The sequence below is a fragment of the Haliotis cracherodii genome, unplaced genomic scaffold, assembly GCF_022045235.1.
Source record: "Haliotis cracherodii isolate W230 unplaced genomic scaffold, xgHalCrac1.p SCAF_12, whole genome shotgun sequence".
Lineage (NCBI taxonomy): Eukaryota > Metazoa > Mollusca > Gastropoda > Lepetellida > Haliotidae > Haliotis > Haliotis cracherodii.
The window spans coordinates 35,877,044-35,888,284 of NW_027266267.1; the positions used below are offsets into that span (position 1 = coordinate 35,877,044).

General features: G+C 44.0%; 1 protein-coding gene across 1 annotated transcript; it reads right to left on the bottom strand.

The window, feature by feature from the left end:
* Nucleotides 1–1,663: 1,663 nt before the first annotated feature.
* Nucleotides 1,664–10,866, bottom strand: LOC139457334 (glutamate receptor U1-like). Its single transcript, XM_071238741.1, has 5 exons — nt 10,853–10,866; nt 9,633–9,720; nt 8,559–8,910; nt 7,368–7,582; nt 1,664–1,927 (listed from the first exon to the last, which is right to left on the bottom strand). The coding sequence occupies exons 1-5, from the start codon at nt 10,864–10,866 to the stop codon at nt 1,664–1,666; spliced, it is 933 nt and encodes a 310-aa protein (XP_071094842.1).
* Between the last annotated feature and the right edge of the window lie 375 nt (nt 10,867–11,241).

Here is an 11,241-nt window from a genome sequence, read left to right on the forward strand (position 1 = left end):
ATACGTAGACAGTCAATTGAGTTAACTAACAACATTCTAATTTACTCAACAATCTAATGTGTGAATAACCTCGGTTTGGTTAACTAACGAGAAATAAAACAGAGAGGGCCTATCCCTAAAAGAAGTCACTTGGTCAACGTCTGAATACCAAACTAGTCTAATAGACAAAAGATTCAGTCAAATTGACTGAGCAAGGAATTTTAAAAATTCCCCAAAAGCTAGACAATCACGGGAAGGTTGGTTATCCAAGGATTACTAGCACTAACTAGTTACTAACAGGTCTTTGAAATGCATTTAGAAGAGGCATAAGGAAGAGAATTTATGGATGTCAACTTCTTTATTATGAGGAACACATAATAAAGAAGTTGACATCCATAGATTCGCGTCCTAGTTACTAAGTTAAGGTCAGTACAACCAGAGTTAGTTGGTACTAGATCAAAAGTGCCCCGTAATGACCACCAAGTAATTAAGAAATCGACCGGTAAATGGTCTGACGAATCTTGGGAGGTAAAGACACAAGATCCTGACACAGGTATATAAAATTTCATGCGGTCCTCGGAGGGTACAGTTTGTCCTGGATACCCGGGTAATACATTAGTTGGAACCGCTTAGCCATAGTGTGTTTCTTAACATGGGAAGAAACAAGAAAAGCAAACTAACTACTATACCCACTCGGAAGATGTAAGTATCAGGACACCATTAAAGATTACGGTACCATTAAAGATATACAAAAACTATGTACAGTTATTGAGAAGGTAAAAATTACCATAAATACATATAAAAATACCTGTGTGTACGTGAAAATTCCCCCAATGTTTTTAAAATCATAATCACAAAAATATTTTTAACACATGAACCCACGCCGCTTCACTCAAAATATTCACGGACTCACAGGGTTTGCTTTTTGTTTGGTCATGGTGCGATGGATATAGACATATGTTTTCAATGTAGAGCTAGCTTACCTCTAGACTTTAACATTTTAAACTTAACGCTGCGCGTTCAGTTGCAGATTCAATTTAGCATGGTGTTTATTTCCTAACTAACATCACTTCTACGATGGCGCAGCTTAGTATTTATAACGTCACTTAGGCCTGGTCAACATGGATTGAATGTGAGAAGCTTATTTTATGATGTACCCCGTCGTTATCGAAGTTCATAGTATTCCTGAATAGTCATTTTAGTGGAAGATAGATCCATTGTGTTGATTTACTTTAGTAATTGCTAGGTTATACTTGTACGCAAAAACAATATAATAAAATAAAATAATAATAATTAAAAAAATAAATAAAAAATAAATAAATAAATAAATAAATAATCTGGTCCTTATTATTTAAAAAAAATTGTGAAAAGATGACCAACAAGGTCACTTGCTGTTATTGCAAAACATATTTTCTAAAAAAATGTAACACAATTTGTATCATCTGTTGAGTTCAATGTTTATCCAGAAAAAATAAACTCAATCACAGTGTTTATGCACTTGTATTCTTGCTGTGTCATGTTATATATATAATTTAATTAACTGTATTGCTCATGTACCACCGCTGGTGGTCCCCTAGAGTGAATAGAGGTTGTTACAATGATGCAATTTACAAACAAAAATATATTAAAGCCGTACTCACTCACTCACTTTTATTCAGCTCTGACATGGACATGTTAGTCTCACTTACACTCTCTCTATATCAGCCTTTAGTGGGGATCGTTGTTGTACTCCAAAGGCCAGATGCTCCCACGTGATCCTTTCATCCAGTACATCCAGGCGACAGTCCTTTGCCATGATGCGATCAGCGTAAGACCTGTAGTCGAGGTACGCGTACTGGTCACGCTTCAAGCGCTGTAGATGAACTGAAGCGTTAGCTTGTAGAAGCGCCAGGTCGGTGTTGGTTATTCTATCCCATAGCCGCCCCAGTAGACTTGACCTGCGGCTTGTCTGTCGGATAAATAGATATTGAGTGAAATCGTAGTCATACATTTGTTGGTTGTTGGTTTGTTGTTTAACGCCGCACTCAGCAATATACCAGCTTTATGACGGCGGTCTGTAAATAATCGAGTCTGGACTAGACAATCCAGTGATTAATATCATGAGCATCGATCCACGCAATTGGGATCGATGACATGCATCAACCAAGTCAGCGAGCCTGACCACCCGATCCCGTTAGTCGCCTTTTACGACAAGCATAGTCACCTTTTACGGCAAGCATGGGTTGCTGAAGACTTATTCTACCCAGGAATCTTCACGGGTCTTTACATTTGTAAGGAAACATCTTTAAATAGGATACACAAACAACAAAATGTCGCACCACAGGATACACATGGGGTCTCCATACATTGGGTATTCTGTAGTATAACATTTCCAAGTCCTTTCTTATTGAATTCCAGAATGAGAATAAGTCTCCAGTACCTCATGCTGATGTAAGTAATTATTAAACGAGAATGTGTTCATATCGTGTGAGGGGGGCACGGGTGGCCAAGTCGTTTAAGGCGCTGCTATTCGCTGTGCAGAGTTGCGTCCCTTGGGCAGGCCAGAAACCTATGATTGTGGGATCGAATCCCGGTTCGCCCCAATTATGTTTCTAGGTTTGTCAGCACCATACCCGTGCTCGTGGGTTTCATGGAAGTGGTAAACGTCTGAGACCTGCATCACTTTGGGCTTTCCTTCCACATTAAGCTGACACGCCGTGATATAACTGGAATACTGTTAAAGGCGGCGTTAAACCCAACTCACTCACTCATGTCGTGTGACTGGATAGTAATGTCTAGGTTGGTAATGTCCTGTGTTGACTGCCCCGGAATCTTTTTCAATAACTATTTGGCCAAACCTTAACTACATGTAATGCTTATTAATGTAGCTCTAATATTAGTGTAAAGAGACTCCCTGACTAACTGAGAGTAAAAGGGTTATCCCTAACAAGCAACGTGTCAATGTGAAAAGAACCCTTGTCCTTCCTGACGGCGGTCATCTAATGATGAGTGTGTGAGCTAATGTCTAACACAATTGGTACAATTTCAGTCATATAGCGACGTGAACCATGCATACATCATACTCATCCGGACTTACAGCTTTCCATATCATGCGCAAGCTTTGATAAGATTTGATCAAACAGAATTCGGATGTCAACATCACTAAATTGTTCCATGAGACATTGCCTTCTGGAAAAAGACACTAAGCAATTTATATTTTATTACAATAAATGCATTTGCCGAGATGAAAAAAAAATAGGTCAAACCAAATATGTGCATATGATTTAATCTCAGGGCTTGGCATGACCAGCCCAATGCCACACCCGGGCACAGTCGAAGTGGTGTGCTGGACAAAGGGCACAGTTAATGGCTCCAGTGCCCCAAACAACCTGTCCTCAACGGCAAACAGGAGCTGACTCAGTCACCGACTCACTCGCCGACTGACTGACTGACTGACTGATTTACTCACCAACTCACTCGCCGACTGTCTGACTGACTGATTTACTCACTGACTCACTCGCCGACTGTCTGACTGACTGACTGACTGATTTACTCACTGACTCACTCGCCGACTGTCTGACTGACTAATTTACTCACTGACTCACTCGCCGACTGTCTGACTGACTGATTTACTCACTGACTCACTCGCCGACTGTCTGACTGACTGACTGACTGATTTACTCACTGACTCACTCGCCGACTGTCTGACTGACTGATTTACTCACTGACTCACTCGCCGACTGTCTGACTGACTGACTGACTGATTTACTCACTGACTCACTCGCCGACTGTCTGACTGACTGACTGACTGACTGACAGATTTACTCACTGTTTCACTTGCCGACTGTCTGACTGACTGATTTACTCACTGACGCACTCGCCGAGTGTCTGACTGACTGATTTACTCACTGACTCACTCGCCGAGTGTCTGACTGACTAATTTACGCACTGACTCACTCGCCGAGTGTCTGACTGACTGATTTACGCACTGACTCACTCGCCGAGTGTCTGACTGACTGATTTACGCACTGACTCACTCGCCGAGTGTCTGACTGACTGATTTACGCACTGACTCACTCGCCGAGTGTCTGACTGACTGATTTACGCACTGACTCACTCGCCGAGTGTCTGACTGACTGACTGACTGATTTACTCCCTGACTCACTCGCCGACTGTCTGACTGACTGACTGACAGATTTACTCACTGTCTCACTCGCCAACTGTCTGACTGGTATCTCAGTGAGAATAAGCACTTTAAATCGGCATCAGTCCGGACTATACAAGCAGCCACACACACACACACACACACACACACACACACACACACACTCATGCTACTTTGACAAAGCCATGTCCCAGTGTGTATTCCGTGTTAATGTTGGTTCCCAGCAACCGATGCATGTCGTAAGACCCGTGAAGATCCGGGGTCACTGACTCACTCGCCGACTGTCTGACTGACTGACTGACTGATTTACTCACTGACTCACTCGCCGACTGTCTGACTGACTGACTGATTTACTCACTGACTCACTCGCCGAGTGTCTGACTGACTGATTTACTCACTGACTCACTCGCCGACTGTCTGACTGACTGATTTACTCACTGACTCACTCGCCGACTGTCTGACTGACTGACTGACTGACTGACAGATTTACTCACTGTCTCACTCGCCGACCGTCTGACTTACTGACTGACTGACTGATTTACTCACTGACTCACTCGCCGACTGTCTGACTGACTGACTGACTTATTTACTCACTGACTCACTCGCCGACTGTCTGACTGACTGATTTACTCACTGACTCACTCGCCGACCGTCTGACTGACTGACTGACTGACTTATTTACTCACTGACTCACTCGCCGACTATCTGACTGACTGATTTACTCACTAACTCACTCGCCGACTGTCTGACTGACTGATTTACTCACTGACTCACTCGCCGACTGACTCACTGACTGACTGACTGACAGATTTACTCACTGTCTCACTCGCCGACCGTCTGACTTACTGACTGACTGAGTGATTTACTCACTGACTCACTCGCCGAGTGTCTGACTGACTGACTGATTTACGCACTGACTCACTCGCCGACTGTCTGACTTACCGACTGACTGACTGATTTACTCCCTGACTCACTCACCGACTGTCTGACTGTCTGACTGACTGATTTACTCACTGACTCACTCGCCGACCGTCTGACTGACTGTCTGACTGACTTATTTACTCACTGACTCACTCGCCGACTGTCTGACTGACTGATTTACTCACTGACTCACTCGCCGACTGTCTGACTGACTGATTTACTCACTGACTCACTCACCGACCGTCTGACTTACTCTCTGACTGACTGATTTACTCACTAACTCACTCGCCGACCGTCTGACTGACTGACTGACTTATTTACTCACTGACTCACTCGCCGACTATCTGACTGACTGATTTACTCACTAACTCACTCGCCGACTGTCTGACTGACTGATTTACTCACTGACTCACTCGCCGACTGACTCACTGACTGACTGACTGACAGATTTACTCACTGTCTCACTCGCCGACCGTCTGACTTACTGACTGACTGAGTGATTTACTCACTGACTCACTCGCCGAGTGTCTGACTGACTGACTGATTTACGCACTGACTCACTCGCCGACTGTCTGACTTACTGACTGACTGACTGATTTACTCCCTGACTCACTCACCGACTGTCTGACTGTCTGACTGACTTATTTACTCACTGACTCACTCGCCGAGTGTCTGACTGTCTGACTGACTGATTTACTCACTGACTCACTCGCCGACTGTCTGACTGACTGATTTACTCACTGACTCACTCGCCGAGTGTCTGACTGACTGATTTACTCACTGACTCACTCACCGACCGTCTGACTTACTGTCTGACTGACTGATTTACTCACTAACTCACTCGCCGACTGTCTGACTGTCTGACTGACTTATTTACTCACTAACTCACTCGCCGAGTGTCTGACTGACTGATTTACTCACTGACTCACTCGCCGAGTGTCTGACTGACTGATTTACTCACTGACTCACTCGCCGACTGTCTGACTGACTGATTTACTCACTGACTCACTCACCGACCGTCTGACTTACTGTCTGACTGACTGATTTACACACTGACTCACTCGACGACTGTCTGACTGTCTGACTGACTGATTTACTCACTGACTCACTCGCCGACTGTCTGACTGTCTGACTGACTGATTTACTCACTGTCTCACTCGCCGACTGTCTGACTGACTGATTTACTCACTGACTCACTCGCCGACTGTCTGACTGACTGATTTACTCACTGACTTACTCGCCGACTGTCTGACTGACTGACTGACTGATTTACTCACTGACTCACTCGCCGAGTGTCTGACTGACTGATTTACTCACTGACTCACTCGCCGACTGTCTGACTGACTGACTGACTGATTTACTCACTGACTCACTCGCCGACTGTCTGACTGTCTGACTGACTTATTTACTCACTGACTCACTCGTCGACTGTCTGACTGTCTGACTGACTGATTTACTCACTGACTCACTCGCCGACTGTCTGACTGTCTGACTGACTCATTTACTCACTGACTCACTCGCCGACTGTCTGACTGACTGATTTACTCACTGACTCACTCGCCGAGTGTCTGACTGACTGATTTACTCACTGACTCACTCGCCGAGGGTCTGACTGACTGATTTACTCACTGACTCACTCACCGACCGTCTGACTGACTGTCTGACTGACTGATTTACTCACTGACTCACTCGCCGACTGTCTGAGTGACTGACTGACTGATTTACTCACTGACTCACTCGCCGACTGTCTGACTGTCTGACTGATTGATTTACTCACTGACTCACTCGCCGAGTGTCTGACTGACTGATTTACTCACTGACTCACTCGCCGACTGTCTGACTGACTGATTTACTCACTAACTCACTCGCCGACTGTCTGACTGACTGATTTACTCACTGACTCACTCACCGACTGACTCACTGACTGACTGACTGACTGATTTACTCACTGACTCACTCGCCGACTGTCTGACTTACTGATTTACTCACTAACTCACTCGCCGACTGTCTGACTGATTGATTTACTCACTGACTCACTCACCGACTGACTCACTGACTTACTGACTGACTGACTGATTTACTCACTAACTCACTCACTCACTGACTGACAGACTGATTTACTCACTGACTCACTCGCCGACTGACTCACTGACTGACTGACAGATTTACGCACTGACTCACTCGCCGACCGTCTGACTTACTGACTGTCTGACTGACTGACTGACTTATTTACTCACTGACTCACTCGCCGACTGTCTGACTGACTGACTGACTTACTGACTCACGAGGACACACTAACTCAGTGACTGGCTGACTGACTCACCTTTATAATATAATAAGACAATCCAGTTGGTATCATGCCTATGGCGTAGTCACTGTGTAAGAGTTCTTCCAGGTTGGAAAAGGGGTGGATATCGTTCCGTAGTGAAAAGGCGGCGATCAAATTAGCACTGTACACAGACGTGAGCACCAACACCATCATCCACCAAGACGACACCAACACCTTCCCTGGAGTGCTGGAGGGTTGTTTACAGAATCCTGCCAAACAAAGTACACCTGACACAAACAATGCTATGATGCATTCACCTACGTTCGTGTCCGTCGACGTCAATGGATCTCTAATAGTATTGAAGTCACTTTTAAATAAGATTATCATCCACAACTGGCTCCGGCAGGATATATGCTTAGGTGAGATCAAGCGATATCTACATTGGCAACTCGAGGCAACTTAATGAATCGGTTGGTCCGACGCGGTGACTTGGTTAATATAGGACCCGTGAAGATCCGGGGTAGAATAGATGCTCAGCAACCCATGCAACCGTAAAAGGTGACTATGCTTGTCGTAAAAGGCGACTAACGGGATCGGGTTGTCAGGATCGCTGACTTGGTTGATGCATGTCATCGATCCCAATTGCGTGGATCGATGCTCATGACATTAATCACTGGATTGTCTGGTCCAGCCTCGATTATTTACAGACCGCCGTCATATAACTGGAATATTGCTGAGTGCGGCGTAAAACAACAAACCAACCAACCAACCAATGAATAATCGCCCCCAACATGACTTCCTGATATTCGAATATAACATAGAGCTTCGTACCCGTGTGACCGCCTCAATCTCATACCTCATGTCGTGTCTGGCCGCCAGAGGGTGTTGATCATGTGGATTTGACGCCTGTACTATCACGTTTTGCCTTGTTTCATAATTCTATGTGTGATGGGGCGGTCGGGTAGCCTAGTGGTTAAAGCGTTCGCTCGTCACGCCGAAGACCCGGGTTCAATTCCCGACAACAAACCAACCAACAACCAACTTGGTTAATAGCGTATCAGTGGACCCTGATGGCGTGGATCGTTACAGATGATATCATGATCTGTCGTGTCCGGTCCAGACTCACTATTTCCAGGCCCCCACCAAAAAGGTAGATAATTGCTACATCAAACCAAAAACAACCAACCAAAGTGACAAAAATACATACATATATTTTGGTTCACATGATTGTCACATTATACTTGCCCTGTTTCAGTAGAGATCCAAGGAAATCCCAGCTGTAAGTAAATATATTGGATTTGATCATTCTCGTGTAGGAGACGTTCGAGGCCTCCATCTGTATGGATGTCCTGTTGTCCAAAGCAAGGCTCTCCACTACAGTCAACAGCAGGGGCAACACACACGTCCACAACAACACGACGATGTACACGATGGGCTGAAAGGGGCCAGCCAGGAGGAAGATGGAATCGTTTGACGAGGAGTCATGTTTCATGTAGAGAACGACTAGAGATTCTGTGTAGATAGGTGGATAGATATATTCCATATACTGAGATCGACCCTTGTCGATTGTTAGGTCACATGCTGCAATGTCTATTTCCTGAAACAAAATAGTATGTAAAGGCACAAGACAACTATATTACTTAACACATCATTTAATCTTAATTATGTTTGGTAAATTATTATACATTTATTGACATCAGAACTTCAATCAGGAGTCTTGTTTTAGGCTTCTAAAATTATTTACAAAAATTGAACTAATCCAAATGTGGTCAGTATGACACTGCAGTCATTCCACGACCTTAAATACTGTATTCGAATAGCGTCATGATACTTAAAAGAAGGATACATGTTACTGTTTCAGACAAAAGCTGCAAAACAATTTCAATAATCATAAGAAAATTCTGTAAATTCCAATTGCACAATACACATGTCTATGAATCACCATCAAATAGCCATATGATACCATATAAAACCGGTGGCACCGTCACAAACCTATGCAAACTATCTCTAGGGAATGTTTCCTATAAACGTTGTGGTACATATTCGACAACCACAGCATAAAGATACAACACAGGATACACAGTGGTATGGGTTTGACATGGATGCTATACATGACAGTGTAACATTGCAATTGGTGATTCCCTTGGCATATGAGTAACAGTACAATGTGTAATACAAAATGAAAGTATTCGGAGTGAGTGTGGCTGGGGGTATGGATGTGCTGAAAAGGGTAATTGCTTCCAGAAGAAACAAGAAAGAATATTTTTTCTCAGGTTTTGCCAAAGAAAATTGTTCGGGTGTACACTTATGCATGTTTACCCGTCTATAGAGCTGTCCGACCACCCCATCATAGGAGTCGTTGATAGGCAGTCCCCAGTCTCCATCCTTTGGCTCAGTGATAATGTAACTACAAAACAGGTGTGCCGACAATTAAATATTCAGGGGTTTGGGAATGTGATATTGGTTAGAGTCTCTGCTTTAATATATGCATTATTGTCTCTGAAACGGTTTTTGTCAAACGAACAAAATATATCTTTAAAGTATTATCATGTACAAAACAAATCACTCACCACACCGCACCGCTACGCACAAAATATCAAACGCGGTCCCTTATATTTACATACGAAGCGCCTCCGTGGTCTAATGGTAGAGCGTCCGCCCGAGGAGCGGAAGGTCCGGGGTTCGATCCCCAGCCGTGTCATACCAAAAGACGTTAAAAGGTGGTACTTGTTGTTACCCTGTCTGGCGCTCGGCATTAAGGAGCTAAAACAAGGAGTGGTCGGCTCGGAGTCAGTATACTGTGTCTGACTGGGGTATTCATGTTAAACTCAGTGGTATCTCAGTGTGCTAGCACTATAAATCGGCATCAGCTCGGACTAGTACAAGCACACACACATACACGTACATGCACGTCGCTATATAAGTGCAATAATCTTGGACGCGACGTTAAAGCCTATTTCACCTCATAAGGAAAATTACCAGAAATAACTTGATATTGATATAACACCACATTCACTGTTACTACGGTCATAACTTCAGCCAATCAAGTCCAGTCCCGAAGAAAATAATTGTGAATCATCGCACTTCGATTGGTTTGATACACAGACTCAATATGAAATTAACATCATTCAAGGCCTCAGTAAAGCTTTCAAAGAGGTTTATGGTAGACATGTGGAGGACATTCCCCAACTTGACGCAGAAGTGACCATATGTTCCAGTGTTCTTTTTCTGGTGAACAACTGACTTGCCTTTGCATGTGTTTGTGACGGGTGCCACTGGTGGGGCAGGATACACTCACCTTTTTGCGAGCACCTGGTATCGTCACTACTTGACAGTGATTCACAAACTCATGTTCATTATAAAGTCGGAAACATACAATCGACTCTGACTTCAGCAGCGATTAACCAAATAGTCATGAAACGAGCTGTTCGCGAAAAAGTGAGCGTATCCTGCACCACGAGGGCACCCGCCACAAACACATGCAAAGTCAAGCCAACTGCTCACCTAAAAGCAACAACAATGTTCATTGATAACTTTACCTGAAGTTGAGCATCTTCGATAATATCTTTACTATGTCCATTGCGTATCCTGTGTATACAGCTGTTCCATTCGATACGACTTTATGAACATAACCATGTGACTGAAAAGGATATCACATTTTCTATCATCCATGTGTTGTAATTTGTTGTGATTGAGTTCATTACAATTCCGACAGTATCATAATCAATGAATCACTATCAAATATCGCGATCCTAAAGGTTTGGTTTGGTTTGTTGTTTTATGCCGCACTCAGCAATATTCCAGCTATATGACGGCGGTCTGTAAATAATCGGTCTGGACCAGACAATCCAGTGATTGATATCATGAACATCGATCAACGCAATTGGGATCGATGACATGCATCAACCAAGTCAGCGAGCCTGACCAC

Excerpts from the sequence above, each read along its gene's own strand:
- LOC139457334 (XM_071238741.1), bottom strand. Across the intron at positions 8,911-9,632 it reads TCGGACAGCTCTATAGACGG|GAAATAGACATTGCAGCATG; the intron begins GTAAACATGCAT and ends ATTTTGTTTCAG. Across the intron at positions 1,928-7,367 it reads TGTCTTATTATATTATAAAG|ACAAGCCGCAGGTCAAGTCT; the intron begins GTGAGTCAGTCA and ends TTTATCCGACAG.